This window comes from Apium graveolens, chromosome 8 (assembly GCF_009905375.1).
Source record: "Apium graveolens cultivar Ventura chromosome 8, ASM990537v1, whole genome shotgun sequence".
NCBI classification, from domain to species: Eukaryota; Viridiplantae; Streptophyta; class Magnoliopsida; order Apiales; family Apiaceae; genus Apium; species Apium graveolens.
Window position 1 is genome coordinate 252,430,128 of NC_133654.1, and position 17,674 is coordinate 252,447,801.

Consider the following 17,674-nt stretch of genomic DNA (forward strand, 5'->3'; position numbering starts at 1 on the left):
AAAGATATCGATTTATAACCGATGTCTAAGGACATTTTTCTAGTAGTGAGTAAAAATCCAGTTGAGTTATAAGATTAATCTTGGTCACACAACTCGCACCAAAATCACATCCTCATATCACTCGGCTACCGGCCAAATCACATGCAATTTGTTCTTTTTTTTTGTACAATTTCATGTTAAGTTCTAAAAGTAACCCCCTTGTTTCTTTAATTCTTAAAAAGTGTATGAGCACTTTCCCAAAAATCATAGGTTGCATGAAAATTCAGATGGCGATGTTTGTTACTTCTACTACTGTTTGTTACATTTATTCTTTACCAATTTATGTTTATTTTCAACTTTGATGAGTGGAGGTGAATGATAGATGAAGAAGGTAGATGAGCACATGACTGATTATTGATAAATGCTAAAATGATAATATAATAAAAGAGTCCAAGTTTCTAGTGTTGCCTAAAAAACAGACTAATAGAATCATGGCACTATTACTATGGTACTTTATTCAGTATCGAATATTGGGATTTTAGAATAATGATATTTAAAGAAGATAAAATTTTTAATCGAGTTAAGCTGAATTCGACGTGTTTGAGTCAATCACGAGCTAAACTAGCGAGTTCAAGCTGAACATGTCTAAAAGTATGGCACCTGAGTTTTGTTGCGAACAACTTATTTTGTTTGTAGCCATAGCCTCTAACTTCAAGAAACAAAATTCTTGTGCAATACATATGAATGGTGAAGATTGAAACCCATGTGCTTAAGATATATTAATATAGTAGCCAAAATGAAGGGATTATTATCAAAACCTATTGTCTTGAACAAAACCTGGGTTTAAAACATGATCATATTGATGCCAGTTAATTACTGGACAAACGAAATTAAGAGGTGTAATAACTAGTCGAGGCCTGCATTGCCGTCAACACTCGATTGCTTGAATCTGCAGTCACAATCATCATTCATCACGCATGTAGATTTTGTTGAAATTGCGCTATCACACTCCTAGTCCTAGACAGATAAGTGGTTTAACTTTCTCACTAAAAGAAGCTGGCGATCGACAGACTGAAAGTTACCACCTCTGTTTTAGTAGATGGTGCTCAGATTTAAGCTGCCAGTTATCTGATTTTATCGCGATTATCTCAGGATTAACTTGCAAATGTGTATTTCCTATCCTAAACTAAAACAAGCTTATAAAAACTCAATTTCAAACTTAATCGAGCATATTTACTGAAAGTATTATATCCTCTTGCTTTGTTCAGGACGGGTAAGATTGTGTTCATCGCGATCTTCTTCAATCATCACGAGATTAAGACGTTGCTCCTGAGTTTTTAAGAGGAAAGGAGCTAAATGATTTGGAGGTAAATACTTTCATCCCATTATTGGAGTGAAAGTATGTCTAATTTGCATTGATTACCCCTTGTTTTCATTCCTTTCTAAAATTCGGGAGCAAAATTATGAGGGGAAGTGAAAGTACTTTGCTTACCTTCCACTTGTTTTCATTCCTTTTTACTCGGGAGCAAGGACTAACATCGAAAACTAGTTGCACTACATTTGATTAACGAAGAGAGATCAATCCATTCTACATTATTATCCATCAAAACTTATAAATGTACATGGCTAGTGAATGCAGAAGTATTAAGGTAAAATGGCATAAGCTCTTTCTTTGTTTTGTGTATCTTGCACAAACTAAAACTGTATGTACTCTCTTCTTGAAACTTAATTCACTAAAATCTACCCACCTATTTTTTAAATGTATCCTTTTATCTTAAACTGAAGTTGAACCAAGCTCAACGTTCTTGCCTTTATCTTTTTCATTGCTGTTGTTATTGCTCTGGACGTTATTATCAGTGTCGTGGGCGAGGCCTACAGCATCATCAGGAATATACCGTTTCCAAAACCAATGTGCCTTCCACACTCTATTCATCTCCTCAATTGGAACGTTCTTGGTTTCGGGGACAAAGAAGAAGATAAAAACAGTCATTATTATCACGAATCCAGCGAAGAAAAAGAATAGTCCATACTTGAAGGCGCACAGCAAAGTGAGGAAGACTTGACCAATGACGAATGTGAAAAGCATGTTCACTGATACATTGATGGATTGTCCAGCTGATCGGATTTCCATAGGGAAGATTTCACTTGGTACAAGCCATCCCAGCGGACCCCAGGACCAAGCAAATCCGGCAACGTATAAGCAGATAAATGCTATGGCTGCATTCCCTACAGGTTTGCTGAACTCTCCATGACCAGATGTTCCAAACTGGGATGCAATCAGGAGAGCGACAACTATCTGCAGTTAATCAAGATTGGATGTCACAAATCATGTAAGAACACTTATTAATGAAGCTTTATTAGTTATAAACCACAATGCATGACATTCTGCTTAAAAATCCTCCAGCAATCATCTAAACCACTCAAATTCTTGTTGAAATTTACAATACTGATTACTGAGTACTAACTACAGAATGCAGCGTGTGTCTCTTGGTTCAGCCACTGCTTATAGTCGAGTTTTAGACGAAAAATAGAATGACTATATGGCAAGTGAGGTAAGCCCTATTTCTGAACATCTCAGTCAACTGGAAAGATAAGAAAGACAACACTGGATAGAGAAGTAAACAGCTATTGTTCACTTACTTGGCAAATTAACATCTGCCCTCCACCTTCAAGAAACAAAAATCTTCTTCCAAATTTATCAACGGTGAGGAGTGACACGATTGTGCTAATGACGTTAACAAGGCCAGTGATTACAGCAGCCATAAGGGAGGAATTATCACCCATACCTATTGTCTTGAACAGAACTGGGGCATAAAACATGATCACATTAATGCCAGTTAACTGCTGGAAAAATGGAATCAATAGAGTAATAATTAGTTGAGGCCTGTATTGCCGTTTACGGATGTTTGTCCATGGATGCTTCACTTGTCTCGCCACTTCACTTGCTTCTAAAAGATCTTGAAACTCCTCATCAACGTTCTGAGTACCCCGGATGCTCTGTAATATACTCTTTGCCTTATCATGCTTCCCTCTCTGTATAAATGAATTGGGGGTGTCAGGGAGGAAAATGGCTCCAAAAGTCATAATAAGTGCTGGTACAGCTGCTAATCCCAAGGACCATCTCCATCCATTGTGCTTCATTTTTGAAACTCCATAGTTCACAAGGTTTGCAATCAAAATTCCAGAGGTAATGGCCACTTGGAAACAAATATTCAGTGCTCCTCTTATATTTGGTGGAGCCATTTCGGATAAATATACAGGAACTGTCTGCATATTATGTGAAAAAAAGCTTATAAATTGTCCATTCATTACAGAACTTGTTTACCTTATGTAACATTAATACATAATATGATACAAACCGTGTTAGCAAATCCAACGCCAATGCCAAGCAAAATGCGGCCAATAATGAGCATGGCAACATCCTGAGCGAATCCATTAATGAAAGCACCAACAAGGAAGATGATCCCACCAACAAGCATAGTTATTTTTCGCCCAAAAAGCTTGTTACTTGCAGATGCTGCAAAAGAAGCTACAAGTGCTGCTAGGTATAACGAAGACGTGAACAACGTCAACAATTGGCTATCAAATTTGCAGTACTGATTAGTATCTGTTGACGAAGCTTCAGATTTTCTGTACACAGATGGAAAAAACTTCTTTAAAAATTCTTCCATAGATGTCACTCCCCCTGCATGTTAATAAACACAAACAAACATCTTTTAATCATCTCATTAAAAAACCTCAAAAACAAACAATGTCATAACATCTGCGTACGTCTCACCCTCCCCTAACCTACGTCCTGGCACGACATTATACCTTTTTCAGTGTTCAATTTTTGTTTTGCTTACCTGAAATACCAATATCATAACCAAACATGAGGCCTCCGGTGGCAGCAACAATACAACTAATAACAACGTAGGCCGTGAGATGGCCTTCATATCGTTTAACAGTGGATTCGACTACGAATCCTCCACCTGCCATTTTCCTTACTGTGTAACCTGGTGTGTATATATGAGTTGATTAATCAATAAGAAATTGTCACTTATTTATATAAACTATGTGTAATCTCACACTTCCATACTCATGCATTTTTCTAAAGAGGGATGTAATGTTGTAAAGCAAGTGACAAATGTTGGTTTTATAAATGTTGTGTGTGTGTGTTTTGTTTTGAAAACAAAGGACAAGCGTTGGACCCGCTTTTACATACTACCAACAATTGCCATCCAGTAAAAATTTCTGAACAAGTCTTCTTCACTTTTGCTTGAAAAAAGGAACACTTAACTTTTTGGGATAACCAAACAAGTCACACACTTCAACTTACTATATATTGGTATACAATCTGAGTTTTGGATAAATTTATTCTTGATAGTTTGTAATACAGATACAAGATAAGGTGAACTTATTTTCGGAAAAAATATAGATATAAAGTAAGGTGAACTGAACAGTGAGCCTATTTTCGGATAATTAGAATTTGAAAAAAGATTATTTACAGGGGAATAGTAGAACATCATCTGTAGGGCTGTAAACCAAATGTCTGTAAGATCATTGCCGGTATAATCTTGCATGTTTTCTAAATGGATCTCCAATTAGGAGATAGATAGTATGACTCAGCTGGACTTGGTTTTAGTTCTTCTGAGTTCTCATCATGTTTCAGCCCATTTTATTTTGTCTGTAACTTGTAATCTTGATTGCAAAGTGTGTTGCACACAACCTGACTTATTCTCTTTTTGGTTTCTTATGTATTTACTCCTTTAGCTCAACAAAATTTCTGCAGATCCATGCAGTCTCTTGTAAAAGAGCACTGTCTGCAGACTGCAAAGCCATGCACATTATATTCTTTGATCTACCTCCCCTTTTTCATATTCATTCAAGAGAAATAAATCTCTCAAATTTTTTATCCGAGACAAATCATAGTTTTTGATTAAAAAACAGACAAATCTTAATGTAATTTTCCGATACAGAGAGTTGTAAACAGTTTACGACGATCCACAGGCAGCGTAAACAACTTCAGTAAGATCTCCCAATTATCATGAGCTAATGGTAAATTCCTTCTGCCTCACATTCCCTCTTCCCTTCCCTTCTCTGTTTGTCTCAAAAAAAATTGTTCAGGTTGATTAAACATGGTACATTAAGCATATTTTCTATTTGATTTTGAATCAATGCACATTCTTTGGCAATTACAGTTAAAATTCCTGCAGTATGATTAAATAAAACAATAATAAAATTCATGGACAGATTATATAAAATAAAATTTACAATTCATTTCTGGCTGAACAAAAATAATATAATGTGGAAAAATAATAAATTTAAAACTGTTTGCTGGGACAAAGATTCTCGCGGCAATTTAGTTTGAGCTTGAAAGCTTACAGAGTAGCTCAATCTTGCTCTCTATAAGGCTATAAAACAACAATCTCTCTCTCTCTCTCTCTCACTCTCTCTCTCACACAAAAACACACACACACACATCATATGTAAAATGTCAATCTTCAGATCATCTAAAAATCTCATCTTTTTCAAACATTTCAACCTAAAAATCCAATCTTTATTACTTCAATCTAATCAAAACTTCAAGATTTCACATACCCTTTTCTCCTCCTCCTCTTCTTCTGATTCTATATATACAAATAACAATGACATTACACATAAACTCATTTATGCATTTACAAAGCAACTCCATCATACTGAAAATCAAGAATTGGCTCATTTGGGTCCTTTTCTCACTCCCAAGATTGTTGAATCTGTACTTCAAAGCTTCAAGAACTGGAAAATAGCTCTTGAATTTTTCAAATGGGCTTCTAATTTAAGTGGGTATAAGCACAATGCTTATACTTTTAATTCCATGGCTTCTATTCTATCAGGTGTTCGACAAAATGCCCAGCTGAAAGTTCTTGCGTCTGAGTTGGTGAATTCGGGTTGTTATATGAGTTCTGGGGCAATGGGGTTTTTTATTAGGTGTTTAGGGAAGGTGGGGTTGGTTGAAGAAGCAGTTTTGGTGTTTGATAAGTTTAAGGTGTCGGGTCTTTGTGTTGCAAATAGTTATAGTTATAATTGTTTGTTAGAAGTTATGGCGAAGTCGTGTGAGGATGAGTTAATGGAAATGAGGTTGAAGGAGATGAATGATAGGGGATGGCAGCCGGACAAGTTTACTTTGACTGCGGTTTTGCAGTGTTATTGTAATGCCAAGAAGTTTGATAAAGCTTTGGAAGTTTATAATGTGATTAGTAAATCGGGTTGGCTTGATTCGCGTGTGCTTTCGATTTTAGTGGTCTCGTTTAGTAAATGGGGGAAAATTGATGAGGCGGTTGAGACAATTGAAAAGATGGAACAGGTCGATGTAAGACTTAATGAGAAGACATTTTATGTTTTAATACATGGGTTTGTAAAGGAGGGTAAAACAGATAAAGCTCTTCAGCTGTTTGATAAAATGTTGAATTTAGGAATTTTGCCGGAGTTTTCATTGTATGATGTTCTAGTTGGAGGGCTTTGTAAGAATAAAGAGTTTGAGAAAGTGTTGCATCTGTGCAGACAGATGAATGAATTAGGTATTAGTCCTGATGTTCAGTTACTCACAAAACTTCTATCTTCTTTGCCCCACGAAAAGGATGTTATCAAATTAATTGAGCAAACAATGAAATCTTTAGATGAAAAATCAATAATTTTGCTATACAATTCTCTATTGAAGGGCCTAGTTGATAATAGATCAGTTGAAAAAGCGTATCATTTGTTGAGGACAATGATAGGGGACAATACTAGTGCGCACCCTGAGGTGGAAAAATTTGTCCTGGATATGAATCAGGTTCATCCAGACTCAAATTCTTATAGTATAGTTATCAATGGTCTGTGCCAGACTGCTAATTTAGATATGGCTCTCAAGCTTTTCCATGATATGGAGCTAGCTGGGTGTAGAAGTGATCAACTTCTCTACAATAATCTGATTGACAGTTTTAGCAAGTCTGATAGATTAGAGGATTGCTATAGGCTTTTGAAAGATATGAAGGAGTCGGGACTTAAACCAACACATTTTACTCACAACTCTATTTTTGGGTGCTTATGTAGAAGAGAGGAAGTGGGGAAAGCCCTTACATTGCTGCGAGAGATGCGTGTTAGTGGGCACGAACCCTGGATTAAGCATTCAACTTTGCTAGTGAAAAAGTTATGCAGTAATGGAAAGGCAATAGAAGCATGCGATTTTCTTGATAAGATGGTTCTAGAAGGTTTTTTCCCTAATATGATAGCCTATTCTGCAGCTATAGATGGCCTTTTCAAGATCAAAGAAGTTGACAGAGCTTTGGAGCTATTCAAGGGCATTTGTGCTCGTGGATTTTGTCCTGATGTGATTGCCTATAACATTGTTCTGAAAGGCTTATTAAAGGCCGAAAGGGTGTTTGAAGCTGAAGATCTTCTCAGGGAGATGCTAAAGAAGGATCTTATTCCGTCAGTTGTCACCTACAACTTGCTAATAGATTCTTGGTGCAAAAGTGGTGAAATTGATCGAGCCATGGAATGTCATTCAAAAATGGACGGGAAAAGAAGGGAACCTAATATCATTACTTACACAACTTTAATAGATGGATTATGTAATGCCGGAAGGTCAGAAGATGCTATATTGCTATGGAATGAAATGGTAGGAAAAGGCTGCCTCCCAAACAACATTGCTTACATGGCTTTCATTAATGGAATTTGCAAGTGCGGTAGGCCAGATGAAGCTTTTATATTTTTTCAAGAGATGCTAGATAAGCAGATGACACCTGATCCCTTTATTTATGTTGCGTTGTTAGAAGCTTTCCTTTCCAACTCAGATGCACCATCAGCTATCGGGATCCTAGTAAAGATGGCTCAGGACAATAAGTTTCCAGAACCATTTGATAGGAACTGTGTTAGATTACGAGATGCAGTTTTTAAGTTGTCTAAAGATGCAAGAACTTCTTCTACTATCAATAATCTTCTTAAAGAAGGCACTATTCCTACATTTCTGAATAATACTGGTAATGGGAACTAGAGGTACAAGGCTGAAAGTCTACTTCCCAATTCAAAAAAGTTGTTTCGTGATTATCAGGCATAAGTTTTCACTGAACGGCTTTCCTCAACGTTTTTCGAGCAGGTTGGGGTTGCTTAATTAATGAAGCACATCTATTTGATTAGCTGTAATATTCTTTCATTCATCGTGGATATGGAACCCTTAGATGAGGTACATTTGTTATTTTAAGTTTTGTTAAATTTGAAACAGAAAATCTATTTGTGTGTGTGTGTGTTTCAGTCCATTAGGTTGTAGAAGTAATTCATTGTTTGTTAAATTATCTCATCCAATTTTGACCCATGCTGGTGTGCAATCACATCAAGTAGTTCTGTATTTTTCTTTGATTAAAATCAACTACAAATAGAGAAGAAAGAAGAAGGAAAACGATGCAAGGGCTCTAATACTTGCTCAATGAACTCAAACTATCATGTAGAAACATAAACCTGAATATAGGTCTGTCCATTAAATGCATTCAATGGATCATTGGCTAATCTTTCATGCTTTCTAGGTGGATTCCATAGTACAGGATGAAGATCTTTCACAGTTCCCTTTAGGAAGACATTCTTTTATTTTTTTCATTCCAGAGAACAATATTTTTTTCAATAAATAATCAAGTTTTTGATGCAGGATGCCCGTGGATTTGTCAACTTAAGATAAATAGTTGTCAACAACCTTGAAAGTTCCACAGGCAGCAAATCATCACAAAGAATGTCGTGAACAATTAAGACAAATTGCACGAGCAAACGAATCCTCGGGCTGATGGTACTATGTAGAAGCAATGATGTGCCTCGCCTAATGAAATTTACAGGTGACTTCAATCTCGAACTGTCCCGTTGTGTACATATTTACGATTTCTAGATTTATCCACGGCTCGTTTGTTACTTTATATTGTTTTCTGTCTATTATGATAGTTTGTAATAAAATGGGTTAAATATCAAAGTAGTCACTGAAGTGAAGGCCGTATATCACTTCCTTCACTGATCTTGATCTTAACGGGGTATCATTTTGATCATTAAAGTCATATAAATATCAAATAGATAATTCAAAATATGTGATGAAAAAATAAATATATTCTTTTGTTGAGTTACATACATTTGCCTTCAACGCAACTACAACCAAATGAATTATTGTAAATTCTACTATTTTAGATAATATATCTAGAGTTTAAAAAAATTATTTACTATTTATTTTAAATTTTACAGTTATTTTATCTTACTTAATTAAAACTAAATAGTAAATAAAGTTTTAAAATGTAGATATTTTATCTAAAATACTAGAGTTCATACCTTTTCATTTGATATAGTAGCATTGAAGAAAAATGTGTATAACTTAACAAAATATAATATTTACTTTCTCGTCGCATTTATGGAGGTATCTATTTGATATTTATGTGACTTAAGTGATCAAAATGATATCCCGTTATATTGCTTTCACTTCAGTGACCGGTTTGATATTTAACCTAAGTAGTAGCGACTTAGAAAATGCTTCCTTTTAGCATGTCAAAAACTTGTAACCTTAAGATATGGGATAAAAAACATTATTTTTAGTCTAGCAATGTAGTACATATTGGATTTGGTCCACAAAGCTGATCCTTATTCACAGAAGCGCTTGAAGATTCAAATTCATTCGGGGAAATGGAGCTTATTTGTTCAAGATATGCCACAGCAAAAGTGAGAATTTAAGTGCCAGGGATGAAATGTTAACTGTTCATTACAATCTTTCTGAAAGCCTGAAGCAGGGACATCAGGTCAAGAAATTGTCTTCTGTTACATGTGCTACAATCTTGCCTAAGGCCCCCGATACCTGGCAATGGTATGCCAGGGACCTGTTTTACAACATACGGTTTCCCCACCATCAGATCGTCCAACCGACGGTCCTGATTTAAAAAATTTCATCCGTACCGCAGAAATATTCTGCAGTGCGGGCTATCTACCATTTTGCTCTCCCCTCCGTACCGCAGAATTATTGTGCCATATGTCCCTTTCAACCTAGACCCCCTTTCACTAACATTAACATTCTCGCTAAACTTGTGACTCATTTCACTAATTCTAAAACTATTATCCAACTAATTCAACCCCGACCAGGATAAAATATCCGAAGATAATTGTAGCTTCCTAGACTCCCAATCAGCAGCCGAAATCGCAAAATCATTGGGTTCAGAAAGTCCTAAACTCTCACAAATCACATCAAGCCCTCCATCAATTCGAAAACTAGTGCTTTGACTCCATTGATTTGCGCTTAAATAATCGAGGTGTCTGATGCATATATATATATATGGTTAAACCACTTTAACCATTATTAAAAAATATAAAATATATAATTTATTTCATTTTTCATCATAATTCATATATAGTTAACAATTTTAATTACCAAGTTAAAAAGCGAAGTTACACAATTTATTTATTTAAAAAATCATTGAAATTTGATGAAAACGTTTAAAGTGGTTTTATAGTAGAATCATGGTAGAATCATACTTATTCAAAATTATTCCACTGTAGAATCAAATTTAAAATTATTATTTTTTTCAAATTTTAATTGTTAAATTTTTTATTATATTCAAATATAATGATTATTCTAGATTAGCATCGAATTTCATATTTTTTGAAATAAAATTTTACAATTTGTGATGAGATTCTATATTAGAATCAAGGGTTCTCCACGGTTTTCAAATATAAAATGGTTGGTTTTCCATGGAGTAAAGGCTTATATATGTGTGTGTGTTTATGGTAGTTTCATCATACTTGGTCTAGGGTTTATGTGAATTTTAGTAAAGTTTCTCTCTCAAGAAATTATTTTGTTGTTTTTGTTGGTGGTATGTTGAGAGAGAAAGGGGCATATGTTTGATTGGTATTCCTTGATATTATTAGATGAGGTAAACGAACAAGAAAAAACACGGTAATGAAGTGGAGTCCATGGAACTAGTATATGCAAGAAAAAAAATGCTGGTAATGAAGTGGAGTCCATGGTAACTAGTTTATGCCAGGGACACACAGAATTATTCTGCTGTATGAAGCTGAGGCAAAATGGTAAATAGCCCATGCTACGGAATATTTCTGCGGTAGGTCTGAATTTTTTTAATCTGACAGTGGGAAAACTGGGAAAACTGTATGTTGCAAAATAGGTCCCTAGCATACGATTGACAGGGACCGGTCCCTGGCATACGTTTATGATGTTTGTTAAACTTGATGTTTACAATTAACCATGATGTTTGTTAGGAACCAAGAAGGGACCAAGTTAAAGAACACACTCGCCACAACCTGGTTATTGTATATGAACTGGACAGCTAAGTCAGGATACCTATTAATTACGCATTGAGAATAGAGAATACCATGAATCTTCATATACGTACGTTGTCTAAGTCTGACCATGAACAACCCGTCATTCTTGAGTAGGGTTGAGCATTCGGTCGGTTCGGTTTGTCATTTTTGAGTAGGGCTGAGCATTCGGTCGGTTCGGTAGACCGAACCGAACCGAATTAACCAAAAATCGAATTGCTAAATTTTTACTGATTGAACCGAACCGAACTTATCTATAAACCGAACCAGAAACCGGATCGAAATATTTCGGTTTATTCGGTTCGGTTTATAAAAACCGAAATATTCAAAAACAATCTGTTTATGGCTTTCTGCAAACACAAATGAAGTCCCATCTTTGATTCTTATTTCTTACAAGTTACAGCCACTTTGAAATTAATTTATTTTTTTTAAAAAAAAGCAAGATAAATTAAAGACCGTCATATTAATTTGATTAACATACATTAAGTTTTAGTTTATAAACTAAAACATGTAGTTCATGTCTTCAGACTTCAGTAGTTCAGATTTAGGATACAAAAATCCAACAGAAAAGTGAAGTGGTTGGCTTGCTGCAGTCTAGTACTCTACTCTCCAGTCCAGAGTCTTGAGATAGCACACAAACTAGTAGACATATGATTTAAGATTATAAGTAGCAACACTGAGCAAGGTCTAATTTGGAAACAAAATACATTGATGAGTACATTTGATGTCCCCAAAATATCTATAAATATATATACGCGTGAAAGTATTAAATTAATAATCATACGGTAAAAGCTCATCGATGATAGTATCCTTTTGGAGCTCATCAAAATCTTCCTCTAAAATGAAATGCTTCCGCAAATTTCTTTCGATAGGACAAATTCAATGTGAACATCAACCTCTATTAGAACTTTTATGATTTTCGAAATGCATTACATCATCCCTCACTTTTCATACACAAATACACACACTAACACACACTCATCCTCATCATATCCCCCGTCTCGACATTTTTCTTCTGCTACTGCTAACTAAATGTTATTTCTCAAACTTTTTTAGTGTTTCAGTTATTTTTTTCATTTGCATTTTTCTCTCACTTTTTACTTTTATTTGTTAGCATATTCCCTTGATTTTTGTTTTGTTTTGTTTGCATATTCGTTTAGATACTCTTCGTAGCTTGGTTCTGTTTTATATGTTTTGATCACCATATGAGTTTTGAATTTTTGACTGTTATTTAACCGTATTTTTGGATGATAGTAATTATATATATGTTAGGTGATTTAATTGAGTTTGAGATATATCTTTTAATTTTTACTTGAATCCATTGTTTGTGACTTTGTGTGTTGCTACTTACTTGACTTTGTTATATATTTAGATCCATTGGAGGACCTCAGTGATATCACACATCAAACTATGGAATCACTTGACCATGCTTACTATGTTTGCTCAGAGAGTTCGATCATGAATGCTTTTATTCACATGAGGAAAGAAACTACTCTAGTCTGAACCAGCTTTCTTCTTATGGATGACTGCATTTCGAAGATCATACAAGTTCTAATGGAGGTTGTTTTTACATTGAACTTGTCGAAAGAAATTTGCGGAAGAATTTCATTTTAGAGGAAGATTTTGATGAGCTCCAAAAGGATATATATATATATATATGTATGTATGTATGTACGCACCTATATATTTTGTTTCCAAATTAGACCTTGCACAGTGTTGCTACCGAGCTTTACTTCTTATGCACCTACCACTGGACCTCCAAGTCTGGTGTTGTTCGTAGGTCTTCAAGGTATCAAATTGTTAGGAGTCAAGTTTGACAAGGCTTGGACATGACGTGAACTAGGACGACAAGACGACTAGCTCGACATGACAGAAGGACGAGAGGACGAGACGTAACCAAGACGGGAAGGAGTCAAAATTGCAAGCTAGAAACATGGGATAAGAAGCAACGAGCTCATCCAACAGTTGGATAATGGAGGAAAAATAGGAGATAGTGGCAATTTGAATATAGAAGATGTGTTATAAATATAAGTGCATTCACATTGTAAAACACACAACCTACACTTACAAGACAACACACTCAAGCAAATTCTATTCATTGTATCCTCAAGTTCATAGTGATAATTATTTTGGCTGGGCAACAATCCCACCCGCGGTTTTTATCCTTTCACGAGGATTTTCCGCGTCACCAATCTTTTGTCTCATTTTATTTATGTTATAGTTTTAATCAAATTACACACCAAGATAGATTTAGTTGTTAACCCACAAATTTGAGCAAAAATAATTGGCGGCGTCTGTGGGAAATTAGCTAATAATCAGATCGGTGCTACGTAATGACGAATGAGACTCTCACCCCCAATTAAGAAGACCCAGATGCAAGCTCAGAGACGACAACGACATTAAAGAAACTACAAGCTGAACTGGAAGCATTGAAGTCAGAGAATGCGAGCTTGAAAAAGGAGATTACTACGTCAAAATCCAAGACGAAGATTACAAGCAAGAAACAAGTACCAAGCATAATACGACGCCTGGATATGGATGAAGACATTGGATGGGGAAACATAGAGAAGGAAGCTGACGATATGGTTATAATTGAAGAGGACAACGAGGGTTCGATGCAAGACAAGGATGCAGATGAAGGTGCACGAGAAACACTCTACGATGAAGAATATGACAAAAGGAGTACAAATCATGAAAGGAGGAGATCTAGGCATAGATCAAAAGCAAAGAATCACATTCCCGAATCTGTCAAGAAAGAATTACAGGAAGTGAGAGAAATGATCCAACGTATCCCAGGGGTACCAAAGCCTTTGGAAAAAGCGACAGCAACAAGTTACGCGGATTCACCATTCACGGATGAGATAGCAAGGGTGGAGATCCTGAAGAGATTCACAGTTCCTTACATGAAACCCTACGACGGATCCAGTGATCCTATAGAACATATTGCTCAATACAAGCAACGAATGTTTACTCTGCCAATCACGATGGACTTGAAGGAACCATGCATGTGCAAGGGCTTTGGATCCACTCTCACGGGCCCAGCCTTATAATGGTTTGTAGGATTGCCAAATGGAAGCATAGGAACTTTTGCAAATTTGGTGGACGCATTCAACGCACAATTTGCAAACAACTGGATATTCGAAAAAACTACGAGTGATCTTTATAAGATAGTTCAGCGACGCAGAGAACCCTTGCGAGATTACTTGACATATTTCAACAGGGAAAAGGTGACCATCACAAATTGTGATGTCCAAACAGCAATTGAGGCGTTCAGAAGAGGATTAAAAAGAGATTCTCCACTTTATGATGAACTCACTAAATATCCATGCAGCATAATGGACAACGTCCAAGCCAAAGCCATGGCTCAGGTGCGATTGGAAGAAGACAGGAGGGAAGAAGATGACATGTATTATCGTCCTATCCGTAAAATATCTACAACAATACCAAGGGAGTATAAACCTTACATGAGGAACAAACGAGATGAACCATATATCTACACGATAAGCGAACGTGTGGATTGGAGGAAGGATCCGAATTTGCCCCCAACATATGATAGTTACGGATTTGAAATAACACCATCAGTCATGATAAGAGAGTTTAGCAAGCTGGGGAATGTGGTGAAGTGGCCCATCAAGTCCAGCAAGCCCAAGACTAATCCAGATTCAAGGCTATGGTGTGAATTTCATGGAGATTATGGCTATAAAGCCTATGACTGTGTTTCACTACGAAAGGTGATACAAGCACTTGTCAAAAAAGGCTACCTCTCAGAATTCATGAAGCAAATAGCACATGTGAGAAGAGAACAGACACCACCACGACAAACCCACCTCCTCCTCACCACAAAGTCATCAACTTCATAGCTGGAGGATCAGATGTATGTGGAGCAACATATTTTCAAGCAAAAAGGATTGCTAGAGAATCGAATGTACATGTGGCAAGAACTAACTTGCAAGTTAGTAATATACCTATAGTATATTTTGACGAAGAAGACAGGAGTGGGCAGAGAGAGCCACAATATGACAGCTTGGTAATATCCATTCATGTGGGAAATTGTCTTATCAAACGTGTATTGGTTGACAACGGGAGTGCGGCAAATATCATGATGCTCACAACATTAAAGAAAATGGGACTGGCTGAAAGCGACATGCTAAAAAAGACGACGACGTTGGTCGGCTTTAGTGGAGAAATAAATAGGACTATGGGAAAAATCGTTTTGCCAACTTATGCACAAAGGGTGAATCTCTTGAAAAAGTTTGTTATACTTGATTGTGACTCAACATACAACATTATTCTGGGGAGACCATGGATCCATGACCTAAAAGCCATACCTTCAACATCATATCACTAGGTGGTAAAATTCCCGACACCATGGGGAGTCCAGCAAATTCTAGGAGATCAAGCAACAGCTAGAGAATGCTACAAGACATGTTTAAAGCCAAGTGTCATCCATGAAGACTCAAGAAAGAATGTAGTCACGGTGTCAGGACCAGAGAAACTGGCCGAAGTGGACCCAATGAGGAGATAAAAAGGTCTTAATAGGTGAAGATTTGGCTCCAACCATTGAGTCGAATCTTGTGGATTTCCTAACGTCACGATTAGAAGCATTTGTTTGGGAACACGAAGACATAACATGAATTGACCCTGAAATCATTACACACAAGTTAAATGTGGATCCCACGTACACCCCTATTCAGCAGAAGCGTCGAAAATTTGTGGTTGAAAGAAACAAGATCATAAATGAAGAAATCAACATGCTATTGAAAGCAGGAATGATAAGAGAGGTGGATTATCCAAAATGGCTAGCTAACGTTGTCATAGTACAAAAAAAGAATGGTAAGTGGAGAGTTTGTGTGGATTACATAGATTTAAACAAGGCTTGCCCCAAAGATCCTTACCCACTACCACACATTGACACGATGGTGGACGCGACGGCAGGACATGAATTGCTGAGTTTTCTTGACGCGTCAAGTGGCTTTAATCAAATCCAAATAGAACCTTCGGATGCAGAAAAAACCGCCTTAATTACATAAAGAGGAATATACTGCTACATAGCTATGTATTTTGGATTAAGGAACGCAAGCGCAGCATTTCAACGTCTGATCAACAAAATGTTTAAGGACCAAATTGGCAAGACAATGGAGGTTTACATTGACGATATGGTCGTGAAGTCAGAAAAAAGCAGAGAATCATGTCAGAGATCTCCGAGAAGCATTCGACATATTAAAAGCATTTAACACGAAGCTCAACCCAGCAAAATGCAACTTGACTGTCTCTTCGGGAAAATTTATGGGCCACATGGTGACAAGAAAACGGATGAAAGCAAGCCCGGATCAAATCAAGGCAATATTTGAAATCAGGAGCCCAACAAACCTGAAAGACATCCAGAAGCTGACAGGATGAGTAGCGGCCTTGAACAGGTTCATATCTTGATCCTCAGACAGGTGCAAGTTGTTCTATGACGTTTTAAGAAAAAATAAGGGCTTTGAGTGGACAGAACAACATGAATCTGCTCTGACAGAACTAAAGGATTACTTGTCAAATCCTCCTCTACTAACGAAGCCAATTCAAAATGAGGACCTTAATGTGTACCTATCAGTCACGGAACATGCTGTGAGTTGAGTTATGGTGAAAAAAAAATAGCGCAACTCAATCACCAATCTATTATGTGAGTAAAAGTTTGGTGGAAAGCTGAGACAAAATACACGTCACTTGAAAAACTCGTGCTAGCATTAGCAATGACATCTACAAAGTTGAGACATTACTTCGAGTCACATCGAATACATGTCATGACTAATTTCCCGTTACGAATGGTCCTGAGCAAACCAGAACTGACAGGAAGGTTAGCAAAGTGGTCCATTAGGTTGAGTACCTACGACATTGTTTATAATCCTAGAACGGCAATTAAGTCACAAGCTTTGGCAGACTTTGTGGCGGATTTTAGTCCAAGCCAAATGACGCAAGCAGAAACGAAATTGCAACACATATTCTATACCACGAATGTCCTCCCATGGATATTATACACTGACGGTGCATCCAATATGAATGGAACAGGAATGGGACTCGTCCTAAAATCGCCACAGGGGGATGTGTTAATGTATTCAGTATGTTGTGACTTCAAAACTACGAACAACGAGGCTGAATATGAGGCGTTAATTATTGAACTTACAACAGCCAGGGATATGAAGATCAAGAATATAACATAGTTTGTGATTCACTTCTGATCGTCAACCATGCCAATGGGACATATGAAGCAAAAGATCAGAAGATGGCTACATACTTGGACATTGTCAGAATTGTGTTACATTCATTTGACATGTTCAACATCCAACAAGTACCAAGGGAACAAAATGTGCAAGCAGACGCCTTGGCATGATTGGGTGATGTCTTGAAGGATGTCAGCCTAGCC

The 17,674-nt window shown here is 36.7% G+C and overlaps 4 protein-coding genes across 8 annotated transcripts; 3 read left to right on the plus strand and 1 right to left on the minus strand.

Moving 5' to 3' along the window:
- Positions 1–1,525: 1,525 nt before the first annotated feature.
- LOC141678406 (sugar transport protein 10-like) lies at positions 1,526–4,058 on the minus strand. Its single transcript, XM_074484716.1, has 4 exons — positions 3,825–4,058; positions 3,339–3,664; positions 2,620–3,246; positions 1,526–2,275 (listed from the first exon to the last, which is right to left on the minus strand). The coding sequence occupies exons 1-4, from the start codon at positions 3,955–3,957 to the stop codon at positions 1,754–1,756; spliced, it is 1,608 nt and encodes a 535-aa protein (XP_074340817.1). The 5' UTR covers positions 3,958–4,058; the 3' UTR covers positions 1,526–1,753.
- Positions 4,059–5,317: 1,259 nt separating this feature from the next.
- LOC141679115 (putative pentatricopeptide repeat-containing protein At5g08310, mitochondrial) lies at positions 5,318–13,446 on the plus strand. Of its 5 annotated transcripts, XR_012558033.1 has the most exons (5): positions 5,318–7,961; positions 8,078–8,164; positions 8,621–8,801; positions 9,596–9,740; positions 12,641–13,446. XR_012558033.1 is itself a non-coding variant. In XM_074485607.1 (3 exons), exons 1-2 carry the CDS (start codon positions 5,453–5,455, stop codon positions 8,116–8,118), a joined length of 2,550 nt encoding a protein of 849 aa, XP_074341708.1. In that variant the 5' UTR covers positions 5,318–5,452; the 3' UTR covers positions 8,119–8,164; positions 8,621–9,589. The 5 variants fall into 5 exon arrangements, 1 of the variants encoding a protein (XP_074341708.1); XR_012558034.1 differs by lacking the exon at positions 9,596–9,740; XR_012558036.1 differs by lacking the exons at positions 9,596–9,740; positions 12,641–13,446 and having other exon boundaries at positions 5,318–7,977; positions 8,621–9,589.
- Positions 13,447–13,802: 356 nt separating this feature from the next.
- Positions 13,803–15,616, plus strand: LOC141680652 (uncharacterized). Its single transcript, XM_074486822.1, has 3 exons — positions 13,803–14,193; positions 14,329–14,941; positions 15,025–15,616. The coding sequence occupies exons 1-3, from the start codon at positions 13,803–13,805 to the stop codon at positions 15,614–15,616; spliced, it is 1,596 nt and encodes a 531-aa protein (XP_074342923.1).
- Positions 15,617–17,003: 1,387 nt separating this feature from the next.
- On the plus strand, positions 17,004–17,471 carry LOC141680653 (uncharacterized). The gene has a single exon (XM_074486823.1). It carries the CDS (start codon positions 17,004–17,006, stop codon positions 17,469–17,471), a length of 468 nt encoding a protein of 155 aa, XP_074342924.1.
- The last annotated feature ends 203 nt before the right edge of the window (positions 17,472–17,674 follow it).